The 18213-nt window shown below is 43.6% G+C and overlaps 1 protein-coding gene across 1 annotated transcript; it reads right to left on the reverse strand.

The window, feature by feature from the left end:
* Window positions 1-2202: 2202 nt before the first annotated feature.
* Window positions 2203-16344, reverse strand: CBLIF (cobalamin binding intrinsic factor). The gene is made up of 9 exons (XM_028516999.2): window positions 16206-16344; window positions 15080-15256; window positions 14209-14322; window positions 13264-13404; window positions 11546-11727; window positions 7854-8031; window positions 6262-6463; window positions 4355-4473; window positions 2203-2430 (listed from the first exon to the last, which is right to left on the reverse strand). Exons 1-9 carry the CDS (start codon window positions 16282-16284, stop codon window positions 2369-2371), a joined length of 1254 nt encoding a protein of 417 aa, XP_028372800.1. The 5' UTR covers window positions 16285-16344; the 3' UTR covers window positions 2203-2368.
* Window positions 16345-18213: the final 1869 nt, after the last annotated feature.

An 18213-nucleotide genomic window follows, 5' to 3' on the forward strand; every position in this document is an offset into this window, starting at 1 on the left:
TACTAGGCACGTAGCTGAAACAAGATTTTCATACATGAAACCAACCTGTGACTGTCTCCCTCTTCACTGTCTCCCACGCTGCTCTTGTTCCTCCAATTTCTATCATTAGAGCAAAAGTTGGGGGCAAGACTGTTTTTTAAATTTTTTCAATTGTAGTTTTTTATACTATTACAGTTGTCCCAATTTCTCCCCTTTGCCCCCCTCCACCCAGTACCCCTCACTCCCTCAGGCAGTCCCCTGCACCATTGTTTATGTCCCTGAGTCATTCCTGTAAGTTCTTTGGCTTCTCTGTTTCCTATGCTTTACACTTCAATGGCTATTCTGTAACTGCCCATTTGTACTCCTTAATCCCCTCACCTCTTTGCCCATTCCCCCACACTCCCCACCTATCTGGCAACCATCAAAACCCTCTCTGTATCCATGATTCTGTCTCTGTTCTTGTTTGCTGAGTTTGTTTTTTAGATTCAGTTGTTGATAGATGTGTATTTATTGCCATTTTATTGTTCATAGTTTTGATCTTTTTCTTAATAAGTTTTCTTTAACATTTCATATAATCATGGTTTGGTGATGATGAACTAACTCCTTTAGTTTTTCCTTGTCTGGGAAGCTCTTTTTCTGCCCTTGGGGGCATGACTCTTGTGTGTGCACACACACGTTATTTTCGTTGTCTAATTTGTGGTTAAATAAGAAAAAAGTCTTTGTTTAAAGTAGTTTTTCCCATTTTCCAGTTGCTCATGATTATCTATTGAATGGAGAAAACTTAGAAAACAGAGAAGCAAGCAAAATCAGTCATTAATAATTCTATCACACAGTGATAACCACTATACCTGTCTGGTATAGGTGTAGTTATATGATGCTGTGCCATCTGCTTCCTTCACATGAATGTCTTTTCATGTCAGCAAGTGTTTATTTTCTACATGAGTTTTAGTGACTCTTCAGTATCCCACCATATCTCCTCTGGGACATTTTTTCCATGTCATAAACGTTATGTCATGTCATGTCATGTTATGTTATATTATGTGAGAGCACTGTTTACCACTCCCTAAGGGTTCCTTCATTACAGTAACAGTCCTGGCCTTTTGGGGGGATATAGTGACTTACCTAGTAGGTATGTTTAGGATGGGGACCTGGGCCTATGTGGTTCACACCTCTCTCTCCCGGAGCCAGACTGGTACCAGAGTGCAGGTCTTTGCTCTGAGATGCAGGGTGAGGGTGGGGGCAGGAGACCTGTGACAGGGCCGTTAGGTCTGTCTGCTCTGGCGTTCAGTGTGTATATGTGTATATATATGCACACACACTGCATATCTAAGGCATATATATACTGTAACTGCATATCTAAGGTTCATACTTTAATTGTCTCATCATTTTCACTCTTGCATATCTGTGTCCACTTATCATTCTCCCTTTTATAGAACTTTCAAAATTGAGATTTTTTGGGGGGGCTAAAGTTGAGTGTATTCTAGATGTTTTGATTCAAATTTTCATATTCTTCTCTAAAAAGTTTGTGCCAGTGTTGACTTTTAACAGCAGAGATTAGAATTATGATGGCCTTTTAAAGCTTTCATGTATACATATGCCAACACATATTGTGAGTTTATAGATTTATCTATATTTAGTATATAAAATCACATATATTTATATAAGGTGGGGTTATAGATGTATATATACATTTACTATCTAAAATATATTATGTCAAATTTTGTGTTAAATAGAAATTATTTATATTAAATGTATTTTAATATACATTTAATAAAATGTATCATAATATAAATTATATTTATATAAAATGTATACTCATATATAAATTGTATAAAAGTATCCATTTAAACTCGAATTTACCCAGAACAACTATTGGAAGTGGAAGTGGAGAATTATGACATTAATGTAGTTTGCCTCATTTGGAAACATCTCAGGGTCTCGTGAAGTAATTTTGGCCATTTCATGTGTATATGTATGTTTATAAGTTCAAACAAGTGGCTAGAAAAAGAGTACTTGTTATATGATGCAAAAATAGGAGTTTCTAAAATATATCACTTCATTTGCAAAAATAAAGGAGTGCCTTGGTGGATTAATCAAGCTCGGATTGGTCCCCCAAAATATCAGCCGGGCTGTCCCATCTCCCATCACCCTAGGTTTGACTGACAGCTGGTGGTCAATGCCTTTAAGAAGCTGGATTTTATTTTCACAGGTCACAGATGTTAAGACTCTAGAGAAGTTTGTATCATTTATTCTACACGTAGTTTCCATGTTTTCCCAGGAATATGGTACCGCCGTAGATGTCCACTGTTTGGCATAGATTTGAAATGACCTGAAAAAAATTCCAGCCATCCTTTGGAGAAATGCGCAGTAGAACGTGACCACCTTGTCCTTAGTACTGGGTGAAATTGGCTGTGATGTGCTCATGATTGAAAGGTACGTAGTCAGCAACTCCTGGAAACAAGCGCAGAGGGACAGGAGGTCACCAAGGTGCATATAACCATCCCCACTCCCAAAGGATCAGCCCATCATTAGAGAAGTAAAATCACTGTAGAGCGAAATGGGCAGCTGGGTGAGTGTGGGAGGAGCGCTGGACTGAGGTTTAGGGAGTCCTTGCTGGCAGGCTCCAGGTGGCGCTGTGGAGCATGTCTTCGGGCAAACCCCTTACATTGTGTGAGCCTCATACATAAAATCGCACAAGGAATATTTACCCTGGATTAGAAATAATGACTACTAGATGCCTAGTATAGTGTCTGACACATAAGTGCTCAATAAATGGTGATTATTATGAAAATGGCTTATTTAATAGAGCATTTGTGGCAGGAACTTAAGTGCACTTTTGATGTTTCTGAGAATTTTTGTCCTTCAGGGCAGGAAAGCTAGATGATGACAGTATCGATGATTGGCTTTGGCATCAAACAGAATAACAGTTCCAGGCCCAAATGTTTTTGGATCTCTGAGGCCTGTTTACCATCACTTCCTTCAGAGAAGAGTAACAACTGACCACTTGAGAATAAACCTGAGTTAAGTTCCCTAGGCAATTCTTGAGATGAAGGTGGCAGGGGAACTAATACTAATAATGATTAGCATTTTGAACACATGCTATGCAAAAGACATTGCACTTACTCATTTTAAATACATTATTTCTAATCCTCACAATAACGCAGAAGTGGTGATCCCTGTGTCCATTCTATGGCTGTGGAAACTGGCTCAGAGAAGATTTATTACTTGCCAAATGCAGCTAGTAAATCAGAGAAAGAGCTTCTAGTCAAGGCCCATGTGGCTCTAAGATTCTTATTATAGGCTTTGCTGCAATTCCACAAGTTCTGATTAGCCAGATTTCTGTTAAATACATGATAGACTGTCAGAAAAACATCTCTCCCACCAGAATCTTGGATACTGAGGCATCTTTACAGAGCCCAGTCTTGGCTATGCTGTGACTTTGTTCGGCTGAGTCACATCTCTCTGCACAGTGACAATATCAGATTAACCAAGTAACGTCATCCTTAGGCAAAACCACACACCACTGCCCCTTAACTTGGAGCACATTTTAGTTTTTCTGCAAAAATTTTAAAGAAAGACTTTCGCTGAACTCTGTGATTTATTTGTCCCACTCGCCTCCCGTACAGTGCACGGACGGACTTTCCTGGCTCTGGAGATGTGAAAACAAAACAGTAACGCCAGGGAAGGGGAGGAGTGGATTTTGAGCGAAGCTGTGATAGCATGCTCGCTCTGGGCTGGACTCGGCTCTGGCACACACGGGCTGTGCGCCTCGTGCAAGCCCCTTCGTGTCTCTAGGACTTAGTTCCTTTCTCTGTCAAAAGAGAGTCACTAACACCTACAGAGCGGGTGTGTGAAACAAGAAAATGTAACATCACTACACAAATAGCTATTATTCTGTCCCTCATAGTTGTTTATTACTGGTGGTGAATTCACTGTGCTTTTGTTTTATACATACAGTGTTTACGTTTTCAGTCCCAAGGCGGCTGTCTTCTTCAATCACATAATAGTTTTTCCGTTTTTTCTTTGTCTCCCTTACATTATTTGCCTTTTCCTTCTTCAGCCCTTATTGTTTTAAGTAGATTGATCCACTTTTCTTGTTCACTGGATACTTTTCCAGAGTGGAGGTAGGATGCTAGATTTTTTTTAAAGCTATGTCAGATAGCTATCCATTCTATCTATCTATCTAATCACCATATATGTACTCATAATATATTTGTGTATGTACATACATATAACCACTGTATATATTATTGTATATGCACATACAATCTTACAATTATTTACTGATTAAATGAATGAATGAATTAAATAAGGAAAAGAAATCTGTAGCCTTCAAACGATGGAGGAAATGCCCACATTTCTTTTATCCTCCCACCTTCCATCAAAGGTGTTGTGCCACTAAGGAACTGCCAATACGTCTTGTGATTCACATTTTCAGCGATGTCGTTGATGGAAGAGACAACAAGGCCCCAAGATGTCATTGTGGTCTCGAATCTGTAAGAATAAAACCATGTGTATGATTAACACTTCACTTTAGGTCAGGCAATAAGGGGTTAAGATGAAGGGAGAGAGACGTGGAAATGATTTAAAGATCAGGTAAAATCACGCTTAAAAGAGAAAAGGCAAGTGATTGAAAAATATGAAATCACTTGGGATTAAATGAAATTTAAATGAATGGATTTAAAACAAAACTATCAATAAGCAAATTAAAATGTGTAAATGTCTAACAATGAACAGCATTAGGTGAGCAACGGAATGAACATCCACATTGGATATTTTATAATTATGAAAATTGTATTTTTCAACAATTTTCAGTAACACGGGAGGAAGCTTATGCAATAATGTTAAGTGAAAATGTGGGGTACACATTTTATATGAAATATCAATCTATGCCATGGATATGGTGGACACAACTATTTGTAAGATGCATAGAGAAAAAACCTACAAAATTATAAAAAAGAGCAACAGTAATTATACTGTGGATGGAGATAGAAGCTTTGTTTCCTTCTTCATGCTTCCCCCTCCTCAAAATTTCTGTGTATATTTTCATTACATTTACAGTCAGAAAAAGAAAAGTCAGGCAACATTAAAGCAAGCTCACAGAAGTAAAGTATATTCAGAGGGTTGTCTGAAATTAAATATTCTTGAAATGCAATTTTTATCCTGACTTGTCTATAGAAATTAGGGAACAATAAACATTCTACAAAGTCTAATTTTCTCCTCTGTGGTTTATTTCCATGTTCTACTCTTCCCCAGCAGGGCAGTAGAGGGAACATGAGCTTCAGATCCGCTCAACTCTGGGTTCAGATCTCAACTCTATTAGTTACATGTTATGTGACCTTAGGAATGTTAGTGAACTTCTTTGGGCCTAAGTGATTCTGTCCATAAAATGGGAATAATTAGATCTGTCTTGGTTTTGTGTTCAGTGTCTTTTGCCTGTCCTGACTTCTTTTTCTAGAACTTCTTCTATACCTCCAAAAGCTTCCGAACGTTTCTCTTTCCAACATCCACAGTTAAACATATCTGGAGGAATTGCCTTTTTCTCTAAAAGTCCTTCTCTCTTCCCGACACTCCTGTCAATAGCGGTGAAGCTTCTTTCCCTTGGCCCCCACATCCAGCACTCACACAGCCCTGGGGACTCCCCCTTGCCAAGAGGCCATGTATGCAAGCTGAAGTCCTCATCACTGTACAGCTTCATCACTGTAGTCACGCGTGGCCTGGCATTGAATGTTTTACAACCTGGCTTTTCACATTCGAATCTTGCAGTGCTTCTGTGCAATATGCAGTCCAGCCTCCTTGGTATAAGGAAATACCTCCTTGTATTTCAAGCTTTTTACGTTATCACCCAATCTAGCCTTCCAGGCTCAATTAAATCTCAAATTCTCTTGTCAAGCTGGCCTACTCATTGGTCTTGAATTCCTTGCCCATTCCTGCCTCGAATGCTTTGTGTTAGCCATTCCCTCTCCCCAGACACCACCCTCTCGCATGTCCTGTGTAGCACCTATTCTGTGAGTGCAGTACAAAGCCATGGGCCTTCTTGACTATTCTAAGCCACAGTGGACTCTCACTCCTTTGAATTCGTATTTTTTTAAAACGCTATCATATATTAACCTGTATGATTTAATTTTTCATGAGAGATCACAGGCTCTCAAGGAGCTATTAAATAAAAATCTATTAAATTATGAAAAGGAAAAAAGTAAGCAAATGAAAAAAAGAGGGAGGAAAAAATGGGAATTCAGGTTAGGCTTGGGGAGAATGGCTAACGCCACTTGGAACACTCACTTGAACATGGAATTTTTGCGTTTTGCTTCTTCTAGGACCACAAGCAGCACGGATCCACTTCTCACACTAACTTCAGTGGTCACGTTGAAGAGCAGGTCCACCCCCCTCAGCTGGTTATTGATGGTGTACATGACAGAGATGTTGGATGCGGCGGTGGGGACAGGACTAGGATAGCTGGGTAGAGTTGGTTGCACCTCATGATCTGTGAAGAGCAAGGAGGCCACATTTGTTAAAGATTATGGGTTCTGTATTATATGTGCAAAATCCCTGTGGTTGGCAACCCATCCCAGAAAACATTTCAAAAAATGGCGATGAGTTTGTGGATTGTTCTGAGGAACTGATGTGATCTATGAAGCTCTCATTTCGAGTCTGGAGAGCTGATCGTAGGCTAAAGCACTGACAGTTTTACAATGAACACTGATTTTGTTAAAAGAACTTGTAACTTGCAGGGAGGGTTGGGAGTCCTAAATCATGTATTTCATGGGATACTCACCATTTAGTTGTTGTGTTTTTTTGTTAACGTCAAGAATCTGGAAGCAAAGGTAGTGCATTTCAGAGTATTTAACAAAGCACCTGAGCAACTATTGTGGAATCCTGGAAGAACTCCGTGGTCACCTGGTTAAGGCTGGGAAATCACTGGGAAGTGTTTGCAGCTGTGTCTGGCATGGCTGGGATTAGGTTACTTGATTGTGGTCTCTCTAGAGCTTGTGCTCTGAGGTAGAAAAGGAGCTTATTAACCTCTGCTTGTCTTAGAATGTCCACACAACATAAAGTGAACAATACTTTATAGTAGCAGTTGAGTAGAAAGACAAGTTGGAGGAATCTATGCCAAAGACTAGTGATCTATGGAGTGATAACATTTTTATGCAGGACTCCCACTTTCTAAATGCATATTTTGGCATTGTATCTCTGTATTATATTTGTAATCAGGCAAAACAAAGATATGTCCAATAAAAAGGTTGTATGTCCAAATCCTGCCCCATCCCCTTGGTGTGCCGTGAGCACCAGGGATTCATGATTAGGTCTTTAAGACCTGGCTGAAATGTCAACTCTGTTCTTCTCCTAAGCCTCTCAGACAAAGTCAATGATGGATGCTGGGTTACATTCTCTTTGCTTTTGAACTGCATATGGCTTTTATTTCTATTTACTAGTTATTTTATTTTTCCACATATTGTGTTTTTTTTTTTTGTCTACATCTTTGTCAGCTGGCTTTGTAAAGAGAAGATATGTAAGATACTGCATATTTGGTATATTTGTCAAATCAATGAGTGAAGTTACATGTTATTTGATTGTTAGGGTCACGGATCTTCCCTTTCTATCAGCATCTCACGAAATGCTTTGCTCATAGTAGGTGCTTCCTAAATGCATGCCGAATGAAGTAGACACAAGGGCTGAATTCTGCATGCAGGGTGGGTCATGGCTGTGTGTTCTCACACAACCCTTGGGGATTGGAAGTCAGATGTGCTTCTACCTGCATGAAAGTAACGGGCATAAAAAAAGCCTGTATGCCTCTTAAAATGGATCCACATAGCATTCCTGATGTAAGTAGCCATTTTATGACATGAGGAGAGACAGATGTTAAGAGTTCTTACCAGGGCTGCAAGATAGGTGGGGCACATCCAGGTATGTCTTGCCTTCCAGGGAAGGGAGGATTTGGGCAATAGACATGGGGTTGTGGAATTTCCCCTGCTTAATCTCATTAAGTATTGCATCCATAGTCTTCTGGCAATTCCATTCCTTGTTAGGTTGCTTAGGTGACACGAAGAGAGCCTGGGACAGGGGGAGAGAGAAAGGGGAGGGGGAGGGAGGGAAAAGAGGGAGGGGAAGAAGGGATGGAGAGAGAGAGAGGGAAAAGAGGGAGGTGGGGGGAAGAGGGAGAGAGAGAGGGAAAGAGAGGAATTAAGCATAGCTGAGAGTTGGCCTTCATGTGCCTTATAAGGGATACACTTGATCAGCAATCTCAGCCCATTAACACACTCTGGTGGCTGTGGTCACCCACCCAGATCCAAGCTGAAGCTGCATAGGAACACCATCTGTCTTGTTCACTGCTGCATCCCCACCACTAAGCTCAGTGTTTGTCACATAGTAGGCACACACTTAGATTCAGGGAACGCTACTGGGGCTGCTGTATTTACCAACAGTTCTTGGACAGAATGAGGGCGAGGGCTGGGCAAAGCAAGCCCTGGGGGAGTGTCAGTCTAGGACAACGTGGCCATCCAAACACAGTAGACCTCTTTTGTTTTGCGTTGTCCTGTGCACCTTGGTGGACTCCTCCCACACTTTGTGATTGTGTTGGGACCGTCAGCCAGAGGCTCCACCACCCTGGCCACAGGGGCGGACTCCTGGGCTGGGCTGGAGTAATCATGCAATGTCATCCTCTGGGTAGCGGTGATTGGGGGGCACATGCACTAGACAAAGTCCTTCCCTGATATACACACATTGGGAGGGAGAAGCATTTTCCCCTCCTGGGGTTATCAGCAGGTACCATGCAAGTAAGCACTGAGGTGCTAGTGACCATCTTCCTTGGCCACTTCAAAGGAGCCAAGGGGCAGGAAAGAATGGCAAAAACCAGGGCTGAGAGGTAAAAAAGAGTCATCTCCGATGATCATGATTGGAGCCCTTTATTCTCAAGAATCCTGAAATCACCTAATCTAGCCCTGGACACCCCAGTTTATGTGAAATAGCTAAGTCTCCATTTTTCTCCAGCAAAAATTATTTGGGTTTTTGTTATTTGCAAACTGAGTCTTGGTTAATACACCAAGCAATTCACTCTACTTTGCTGAATGTTTTTGCCTCATGGGCAAAATAGAAACTGTAACTCCTACTCACCTTTGGGGGACCCTTATGGGATGATATGCAGCATCATTTTGCAATATATGATGCATAGCTATCATTACCACCTCCCTCTCTGTAGGTCGGTGCTGACCACAGCCGCCAGCGTGTGTTGTTAATGGGCTGAGATTGCTGATGACCGATTTACCTGAAGCTTGAGATGGGAAATGGGAGAATGGGAGGGGAGTCAGGAACAGCTCCATGAGCAGTAGTATGAACAGTTTCGACAGGCACAACCATCGCTGTGAACCTCGGCAACCAGGAACCGTACTTGCCAGAGGCCACTTTGTAGGGCAGTTTGGTTTAGGGGCATCAGGTAGGTACCCCTCAGCAACCATACCTTGTTCACTTGTCATATTCACCTCCCAAGTCCTGCTCAGTGTGGGGTAACGCACTACCAACACCAACACTCTAGACGGGAGTAACATATTAAGCTGTGAGAAATCATTAATAACCTTGCATGAGGAGGTTCATCGGATCCCTTTTCAAGTTACACTTCTACTAGGGGAGCCGGAAAAGCATGAGAATATTGATGGAAGAAAGGGGAGAACTTCTGGAACAGAGGGAATGCCTCGTGAGAGCCTCAGGGATGCAGTGTGGGCAGCTTAGGTCACTTGAAGGCCACTGACTTCCTAGAAGGGGGTGAGTGAAGGCTGAAAAGGAAGCTTAATGTCACCACCCTTCTGCTGGAAGAGACCTCCAACAATTATTGAACACCACATTGTGCCTGTGATTTTTTAAAATACCTTTACAAGCTTGTTATAGTGAGGAAAAATGAAATTCAGGTAAATTCCACATTTCCACAAGATGGTGGCAGATCTACGATTTAAACCTAAATTGTTATAGCTCCGGAGCCCCTTGGTGTTCTACACCAGAACACTTTGGAGTAGAAAAAGGTCATATATCACACACTTGGTGGTTTCAGGCTCTGGGCTGTCTGGGTAGACTCTGAAAACGGGCCACCAGGTGGTCAGGAGGAGGCTTTTTGTCATAACTGATGGGAAATCCACGTGTCCTGTTATCTGCACATGGCTGAGGTCCTGCCTTCTGATAGGAAAAGCTTTACTTCTCAGGAACAGCTTATCAGAGTGTACCCTGCCGGTGATAAAATCTAAACAGAATTCACAAATCAAACTAGCCAAAGCAAACACCTGTGTGTCTTGTGCTAAGGGTGAAGCAAGGTTATTTTAAGTGACTCATGACTGAGCCCCATCTCCCATCCCTTTCACACTGGCCCTGCTTCTCCACAAAGCTGTCTCAGCCTAAGCCCTGGGATTGGTCCTGTACAACTTAGCCATGGGAACCCTCAGCCTTTTGTTCCATAGCAAACTCCATTGACCATGACCTGACGCAGAAGCTGACTTCTCAGCTGTTGCTCCTATGCATGGTGCCTTGGAGAGAAGATTTTGTATTTCCTCTTATGTTTAACATGAACTAATTTTTAGTCTGTTTATGCCTTTTGCATAACTTTTCACGTGTGGACTGTTAATACCAGCCTCTGTCCACTCCTCTTCCCAAAGGGTTTCTAACAGCAGTCCAGAGCTGTGTTAGGTTGAGGGCTGGCCTTGTAACTCTGTGACTCTCTGTTTCCTGGGCTTTCTGAGTTGGGAAGTTCATTCATGATGTTCTTTTTCTATTAATCCTGCAGGGCATTTTGAGACTTGGAGGCACAAACTTCTCAGTTTGGGATAGAGGGTTGGGCCACAGATGAACCTTTAGTTTCTGATTCTAGTTGGTTATCTCTCTCCACTATCTGTGGGGTGTTTTGCATGAGAGGATGGTGCCCTAATCAACCCTAATCAAGCAGCACCTTATGTAATTTAAGCCTGGGAATCTATACCAGGGAAGCATAGTATGGACTTGTTACCAGACACACCTGGTCCCGCCTTGTACAGGGGCTCTTTGTGAGGTGAAAATGGATCAAGATCAAAATAGAGCTTGACCAAGATAGGGTGTTCAGTCAGCATTAGATTATTTAAATCAATCATTTTAAATACAAGCCCCTCCTTTTATTTTGGCTCAAGATGAAGGTTTATAAAAAGAACACCGACTGGTAAAGTAGAATTAGAATAATTCAATATTTTTGAGGACCTATATTAATATCTTTTGTATATTTTGTATATGTTTTATACACCAAATTTTCATTAGTCTATAATTATTATGAACAAATGAATAATAAACCAATACATTTCTTGGATTCATTTGTTTCTTTTTTTTCTAAGGAAGGGGAAATAGTTCACGTAGATTTGTTTTCACTTTACCTATCAACTAGGGAGGAGTTAACACCTGCATCTTACCAGTAGAGAAAGTGAGGCACAGGCACCACAAGGAATCTATCTAAAGTCACACTACCTGGTCTTCCCTAGAGATATGAGAAGAATCCTGGTCTCTTGACCCCATAGTCTGGTCTCACTGGCAGGGACCCAGCGAAGAGTATCAGTGATGTGTTTACCTGCATGGCAAGGCCAGTGCTGTAGATGTCCCCGATGATGCCATTGTCTTTGATCTTCAGGCTGATATTCTCCACCGTATCCTTTAGCACCTGACCAAACAGGGTCCTGTATCCTTCCTCTGACCCTACGGGGATCTTGTTGTACACACAGGTCAAAGCCAAGGTCGCCATCGCTCCCGTGTCTGTGAATCATAGGGGGATAAGACAGCCACCACCACAACGATACGGTTAGCGAACATTTACTGTGTGCTTATTGTGCTCCAGGCACCTTATCTCCTTGACTCTTCAGGACAGTCTGTGAAATAGGACCTATAATGATCTCCATTTGAGGGATGAGACCATGGGGTCTCTGGTTGAGTAACTGCCCAGGCCCATGCAGCTAGAAAGCAGCAACACCAGGCCTTGAACCCAGATCTGCATGGCGCCACAGCTCATGCTTTTAATTCATGTAGACTGGCAGTGCGTTCAGCCCCGCTTCTCTTATCCCAGTGTTCGTCTTTCAAAAAATGTCACTGGTTCTTGAAGGCCTAGCCGTCACCCCCTCTCCGTGAAGCCTTCTCTGGTCACCTCGGCATAACAGGCAGTCTCCTTCCTGAGCTTCAATGGCATCGGCCGTTTACACCTGTTCTGCAGTCTTGGCACTCTGCTGCTTTGTTGTTACCATGCTCCGTGAACCCCTGGACAGTGGGAGCTCAGCAAGGTACAGGGGCTTTTCCATTGTTTTCGTGGGAGAACATGTGTGGGCTGAGCGAGCAAGCTCTGGCATGATAAGACCAGGACAAATAAAAGCCTTGCCAGATGGCATCTTTTCTTTCATTGATCTTTCCTCCCTATCCCCATCTCCACCTTAAAGTTGCATGACCTCATTAAAGGTGACAGAACTGTTCATAGCAGTGCTGTGAAAAAATGTCCAAATTCCCTGTGCTGGCAGAGATGCTCCAGATGGGAAATGGAAGCCAGTCTGTTCTCCACCCACCGTGAGGGGACTTGCGTAAATATCTACCTGCTTGTAGGCCTGAAGGAGCTCAAAGTACAAGAGGTTTGCTGATAAGGCATGCATAAGGGGGTGGAAACCTGAGAGAAGGCCTTTGCTTCGAGAGGGCGGAGGAGGAAAGGTGGCTGTGAGTGAGGGGCTTTATACAGAGAAGGGGATCACGAGATGCAGAAGGGTGGGCCCAGGAAGGACGTGGTGTGGTAGAGAAGTGTCCGTTCACAAGCAGCCGCACGCTTGCAGAATGAAGGACCAAGATGGTTCCACTGTATCCCCCAAGGGCTACACGGCGGGCTTAGGGTTCCGAGAGCTGCTGTTTAACCCACAGCACAAGCTTGGGCGCTCTAAGCAGAAGCTTTGGGAGGAACAGAGTGTGGAAGCATCAGCACTGGTAAAAGAGGGGGCTCAGGGCAGAGCTGAGTGGAGGCATTGATTCAGCCCTGCACCCGGAACAGCTCCTGAGAAGCTGGCGGCATGTTTATTGTTCCCAGCGGAGATTCTGTGACTGCCCGACATTTCAAGTATTGTTTTTGTTTCTATGTTTTACTGTATCTCTTTCATTTATTCCTTAACTGACACATCCAACTAATATTTGTTCAATATCGCCCCTCTGCAGACATTTCCCTGGTCCCCAGCCCCTCCTCCTCCCACTTCTCCTTCTAGCTCTACCATTCCGTGCCCTTGACATCCCCAGCTCCGGACAGTCTGAAAGTGGCCCCCGACTCACCCATGTTGAAGGGAGAGGAATTGGCCAGCAGGGTCTTGGCGAAGCGGGCTGCCACTGGTAAGGTCTTCTCAGGGTTCTTCTGGCACAGCGCCAAGATCGCCAGGCTGGGTCCGTAGAAGCTTGAAGCCTCGGCATCGGGGCCTTGGGAGGGGATGGAGGGCCTTCATGAGACTGACATCCACCACAGTGGAGACATTTGTGAAAAGAGAAAGGCAAACCTCTTAGATAGACATTGCTGTCCAAACGGAAAGATGCCATATTGGTGAAAATACTGTCAATATTTCTTTTCTTTTCTTTCTTTTAAAACAAAATTTATTGACTTAATTTTATTTTTTATTGTTGTTCAATTACAGTTGTCCCCATTCCCTCCCCCCATTATTCTCCCCTGCCCCCACCCACCTCCACCTCTCACATTCAATCCTCCCTCCACCCTGTTGTCTTTGTCCGTGGGTCCTTTATACGTGTTCTTTGATGACCCTTTATTTACTTATTTTTAAAGAGAGGGGAAGGGAGGGAGAAAGAGAGGGAAAGAAACATCCCAAACCCTTAGCCCAGGCATGTGCCCTGACTGGGAATCAAACCGGCAACCTTTTGCTTTGCGGGACAATGTCCAACCAACTGAGCCACACTGGTCAGGGCCCATCAATATTTCTCAGAATAATATTCTGAGGATGGAATTAAAGGGATGAGAATGCAATTAAAAGGTTGGTGCTGTCTTCAGGCGGGTGATGGCATGGAAAGTCCGTGACCCTGGGCTAGCAGCCTCTTCTAGTTCATTCGGATTGGGAGTGAGCAACTCCCCCATGGAATTAGCAGAGGGAACTCGGGTGGAGATACATTGTCTCTTTCCTAACTTCACACTCTCCCATCCTTGTCTTTCTAGGTGTAAAGTTCTCAGGAAGGACCATTTGCCGCACTCTCCCCTCCCTTCTGGTGAGGTCTTACGTGAAGGTGCCCAGTTCTCCATTTGTCTCTGCAGAATCGATACTTGATTCTCGGGGTCTCGGCAGGAGGAGCTGAGGGCAATGATGTTGAGTGCGAGCTGGCCGATGGTCAGATCTATGGGGCAGAGAACAAAAGAGTGAAAGGTGTTTCCAGCCAAGAGAAAGCACCGGAGGCCAGGGCTGAATTCTCTGCTTTTTTCCAGATCATTTTGATTTTTTTAAAAAATAACATGATTCGTTTGTGATCGGTCTTAATTCTTAAGGAAAGAAGTATAGAAAAATACTTAAGGAACATTTAATCTAGTGGCCTTTGTGTGACTTGATAACCCTACTGAGAATCCTGCTATTTGTTTAGAAAAACAGCAAGAACTCTGATACAAATTCACATGTGAGAATTCATATTAGTTGCAAACTAATTTTAACTTTGTTTTTTTAACTTGAGTGCCAAGGCAACTCCTGTGAGGTAGCAGAACAGAGACTTGATTATCATTATCCTTGTTATTATTACTATTAGTGTGATTGTTGTTAATGAACTCACCTGCATTTTGCAAATGAGGTTGAGCAGGCTCAGGAGACCTGGTCAAGGTCACGGAGTTGATAAGTGGCAGAACCAGAGCTGAAAGCCTGCTGTTTTTACCTCTTGTCTAGAGTTCTTTCTGTATTACTGCCCTCCTCTCTGAATGTCCTGATGTTACACATATTCCTTTCCAGGTGTTGTCCAGATGTGTCCGGAAAGGCGTTTGGAAGATTTGGGTGTAATCAGGGGCAGGGCTGGTGTCGGGGCTGATGCAGGGAGTGGGGATCTGGGGTGGTGAATGGTTCAGGGAGCAAGACTCAGGGAGCAGGTGAACGGAGAGGCGCTGACTTCTCACCGGCTGTGTCACTGTCCATGAGCTTGTACGTCAGGAGCTTCTGGGCCTCCAAGTTGTGGGCTCCGACCAGGTTCATGGCAATGAGGATGCTGGGGTTGGGGAAGGCTGAGTTGGTCACGGAGTTCTCCATTAACACCTGTATGCCGTCAACCAAGGGCTGTTGTGCCGGGGGAACAGCTGAGAAGAGACAAGACATTTTTTTTTCAATCAGGGAACCACACGTGTGGTAGCCAAGACAAAAATAATTTTATTTCATTTTAGTTGGGTGTCTGAAATGCCAAAAACCTGTAGTCTGTATTTTTTATTTATTTCTAATAGTTTTATTGTTGTTCAAGAACAGTTGTCTGCATTTACTTCCTACCACTTACCCCCCACCCCAGCCATCCCCACCTCCCTCCCCTGATTCCACCCCACCCCTTGGTTTTGTCCACGAGTCCTTTTGTGGCTCAGTGGACAAGCTATGCACAAAACCCCTCACCATCCTCCCCTCTTCACAGAAATTCGTTCACTGTGGTTTTTAGGGGAAGACAGGTTTAGCATTGTAATTCTCCAGGACACCCCTTTCGGGGCAATTACTAAAGAAACATGGAAAAGACATCAAGATTTTCTTCTGAGGCCAGTTAGTCCCTACATTTTCTCAAATATTTTTTATCTTTCAGAAACTCATTTCTCATTTGACAGCTTCAAGCGATATGGCTCCTGGACAGTTCATATTATTTGTAGCACATTTCCAGAAATCCATTTTTCTTGCATCTATTTTTTTCCCTCATTCTTACATGACGAACTAATGAAAGATTTGGATATGACTGAGTGAGGACCCGAAATCCCCACTAGTGGTGGCACCCGGTCAGGTCAGCCACGGAGTGTCTTTGCCTTTGCACCGTCCTTCCTGCAGCACCACTTCAGTGTCTCTCAACGTGACGTGCGGAGACTTGCCTCTCAGAGAAATTTCATAGGAAAGAGGAACCGTGCACACTTGCACCCTGACTCGCCCTCTTTGGAACCCCGATGGTGATTGCCGTTTTCCACCACCTTCTCCCGTCAGCAGACCTCAGTGTCTGAGGTCTCTGCCTGCCCCCCGGGGTAACCGCTCCCCTGACGTCCTTGGGAAACGCTGCATACTCACAGCACGAGCTTCGGGTCTGGGTGCTGGTGGCAGCCATAGCCCAGAGAAGGCTCAGGAGGCAAAGGGAAAACCTGGCCATTCCTCTCTCTCCTGTTCTGTCCTCGTCTCCTGTTCAAAAATCCCAGTATTGTTAATTGGGGGTGTTTCTCTACTTTCTCTTATATACACTTCTCTTTATGGGACAGCCTGCCCTCCACGCCCAGCCCAGTCACTCCTAACTACCTCGGCTGACCTCTCTCTCCCTGATAGAACTCACTTCCATTTGCTTATCTAAGTCTACTAAGTCTACTGCCTGTATAGACCCTCCAGGGTATCTGAAGGTGACTTCCAGATAGCACAGTCATACGAGAAACCGGGGCTGCACATGCAGTGAAGGCCGTGATGACAAAGTGCACTTTACCAGAATCCTGGGTCTTTACACTGAGAAGTGTGGCTAATGCTGAGTATAAACAAGACTTCCTCCCAGGTTCTGCTTCCACCCTGTCAGACAACTCTGCCTACCGACTATGGCTTCCCTGAGGTTTGGGCGATACCTAAGGCCCCACCTCACTCTAGGGTTTGAGGTATGTGCTTTTCCACATGTCCTTTCAGGCTCTCAGGTGAGGATCTGCCAGGTGAGGTCCGGCTTTATGTAATCAGTGAAGTTGACATGACCTGGCTTCCAGCCTAGGCTCTTTGAGGTTGTTTGACTTTAGATAAAGCAATGGACCAGTTCCCCAGAAATTTTGTTTGCCGTCTCTTTCCTTATCCAGGGATGAAAGTAGTTTCAAATACTGGGGCTTCTGATGTTATCTTTTAAAGTAAGTAATCAGAAAATATGGGATCAATGAGCTGTATGAAGTGTGAAGTATATACAGGTGTGGGCCAAAGTGGGTAAAAAACTCTGCCAAAGTGTGCTCAGGTACAGCAAGTGGAACACAATACATAAATAATGAAGGCCAGCAATTTGAGCGCTTAGGAGACTGTACGTAAGGGCACTGCACCACTGTGACGTTCCTTTGAGTTAATGAAGCTCCTGTAATAGTCACAACCTGCATGTCTTGTTCCGTATGAACAACTGTAAGACTACTAATGCCCATCCCTGTGTGAGAGTGTGTGTATAACAGAGACCTGGAAATAATGTCTTAAGATTATGAGGAGGAGGCTAATGTTTTCTAACCACTGGATTTTAAGCAGCTCCTTTGAGGGTGACTTTCTCCAGTGGTTCCCGTCTTAGAATAAAAGTAGAGTTCTTCCAATGACGTATGCAACCCTGTACTATCTGGCATCTGGTTCCCTTTGTACCTTGCTTCTATCCACTTTGTCCCTTGTTCACTCTGCTCCGGCCACATAGAACTTTAAAAAAATTAAATGAATTGGGGTGGCATTGGTTTATAAGATTATTTAGGTTTCAAGTGTACAATTCTATGATACATCATCCATATATTGCATTGTGTACCCGCCACCCAAAATCAAATCTCCTTCCATCACCATATATTTGACCCCCTTTACCCTTTACTATCATCCCCCACAACCCCTTCCCCTCTGGTAACCACCATACTGGTGTCTGTGAGTTTTTGTTTGTTTGTTTTTCTTGTTTGTTCATTTGTTATATTCAGTTTTATATTTGACGTATGAGTGAAATCATCTGGTTCTTGACTTTCTCTGTCTTATTTCTCTCAGCACGATATCCTCAACATCCATCCATGTTGTTGCAAATGGCAGTATTTCATCTTCTCTTGTGGCTGAGTGGTATTCCTTTGTATAGATGCACATTGCTGAGGTTGTGAGAACTTCTTATTCAGTCACCTTTGCCCTTGCTGTCCGCTCTTCCCAGGACACTCCTCCTCCAAATATTCTCACGGTGTCTCCCTCACTTCTTTTGTGTCTCTGCGCAAAGGTCAGCTTTTGGAGTGCTCTTCCCAGACCATCGTATATAAGACAGGCTCACCCCCACTGGTCCCCACTATGGGCCTTATCTGTATCACTTCTCACCCTCTGTCATACTGTGTGTGTGTTCAGTCATTTA

This window comes from Phyllostomus discolor, chromosome 6, assembly GCF_004126475.2.
Source record: "Phyllostomus discolor isolate MPI-MPIP mPhyDis1 chromosome 6, mPhyDis1.pri.v3, whole genome shotgun sequence".
Taxonomy (NCBI): domain Eukaryota; kingdom Metazoa; phylum Chordata; class Mammalia; order Chiroptera; family Phyllostomidae; genus Phyllostomus; species Phyllostomus discolor.